Source organism: Sinocyclocheilus grahami, unplaced genomic scaffold, assembly GCF_001515645.1.
Source record: "Sinocyclocheilus grahami isolate Dianchi unplaced genomic scaffold, SAMN03320097.WGS_v1.1 scaffold12800.1, whole genome shotgun sequence".
In the NCBI taxonomy this organism is placed as follows: domain Eukaryota; kingdom Metazoa; phylum Chordata; class Actinopteri; order Cypriniformes; family Cyprinidae; genus Sinocyclocheilus; species Sinocyclocheilus grahami.
This window is the reverse complement of record NW_015514613.1, coordinates 25935-27133: the sequence shown is the minus strand read 5'-3', so window position 1 is coordinate 27133 and position 1199 is coordinate 25935. Positions and strand designations below refer to the sequence as shown.

The window sequence follows — 1199 nt, the reverse complement described above, 5'->3', positions numbered from 1 at the left end:
TCACATGAATAAATTTCATTTTAAAGTATATTAAAATAGAAAACCATTATTTAAAATGGCAATAATATTTCACAATATTACTGTTGTTTCTGTATTTTTTTATCAAATAAATGCAGCCTTGTTGAGCAGAAGAGACTTCTTTAAAAACATAAAAAATCCTTGATCCCAAACTTTTGAATAGCAGTGTATATATATATATATATATAAATAATTTTCAAAGAATTTTTGAATAGGATATTTGCCATTTGTACCTTTCTGCTCCTTGTGACAGCGTCCCATCAACAGAGAGGTGAAGCTCGAAGAATTCTCCCAGAAACAAAGTCACTCCTTTCCTCTTTTCATGAGAGAAATCACCTAGACGTAAACATGCACACAAAAGCAGGCATTTTATCATCTTGACAGTGTATAAACTCGGCCATAGCTTGTTTAATTCATGAAAACCTGTGTTTATGTGTGTGACTGGCTTTTACCCAGTATGGAGAAGCTTCTGTGTTGGCAGTCTCCCACCAGCATGTAGCTGCAGTCTCCAGGGAACTCATAAATCACACCATCAAATGTGTGTATGTGCTGCCGGCTAAACAGACTACAGCGACCAGACCCCTCCACTGACAACAAACCTACAGAGCAAAGCGGTAAAGCGAGTCAAGCACTTGCACACTTGCTGTTAATCAAAGCAACAACTAATGTTTAAAAGTTAGGGGTCGGTAAGATTTTAAAATCAACCAAGCCTGCATTTATTTGATCAAAAATATAATGAAAAAAATAATAATATTGTAAAATATCATTACAATTTAAAGTAATTGCTTAATATTTTAATGTAAATAAATTTTTTATGTAATTAAATTAATGTAATTTATTCTTGTGATGGTAAAGCTGAATTTTCAGTGTCAAATAATCCTTAAAAATCATTCTAATATGCTGTTTTGCTGCTCAAGAATAACACTTATTATTATTATTATTATTATCATGTTGAAAACAGTGGTGCTGCTTAATATCTTTGTTAAAGCCTTGATATCGTATTTCAGGATTTAATTCTGAATTAAAAAAAAATTGGTAACACTTTACTTAAAGCCTATATGCATAATGCATTAAAAAAATCGTAATGCACCTTATAATGCATTGTACTCATTTCAATTCATTCATTGTCAATTCATTGTTGCACTATGCATTTTAAATTTGGTTATAATTATTTCTGACAA

General features: G+C 31.0%; 1 protein-coding gene across 1 annotated transcript in view; it reads right to left on the bottom strand.

Annotated features, from left to right (window-relative positions):
- Positions 1 to 251: 251 nt before the first annotated feature.
- Positions 252 to 1199, bottom strand: part of LOC107578930 (von Willebrand factor-like) — a gene marked incomplete at both ends in the record, with an annotated part of 21563 nt that continues 20615 nt past the window's right edge. Inside the window, 2 exons of the mRNA XM_016264829.1 lie at positions 252 to 354; positions 471 to 617. Of these exons, the coding sequence (XP_016120315.1) occupies positions 252 to 354; positions 471 to 617 (250 nt within the window). The remainder of the gene's footprint in view (positions 355 to 470; positions 618 to 1199) is intronic.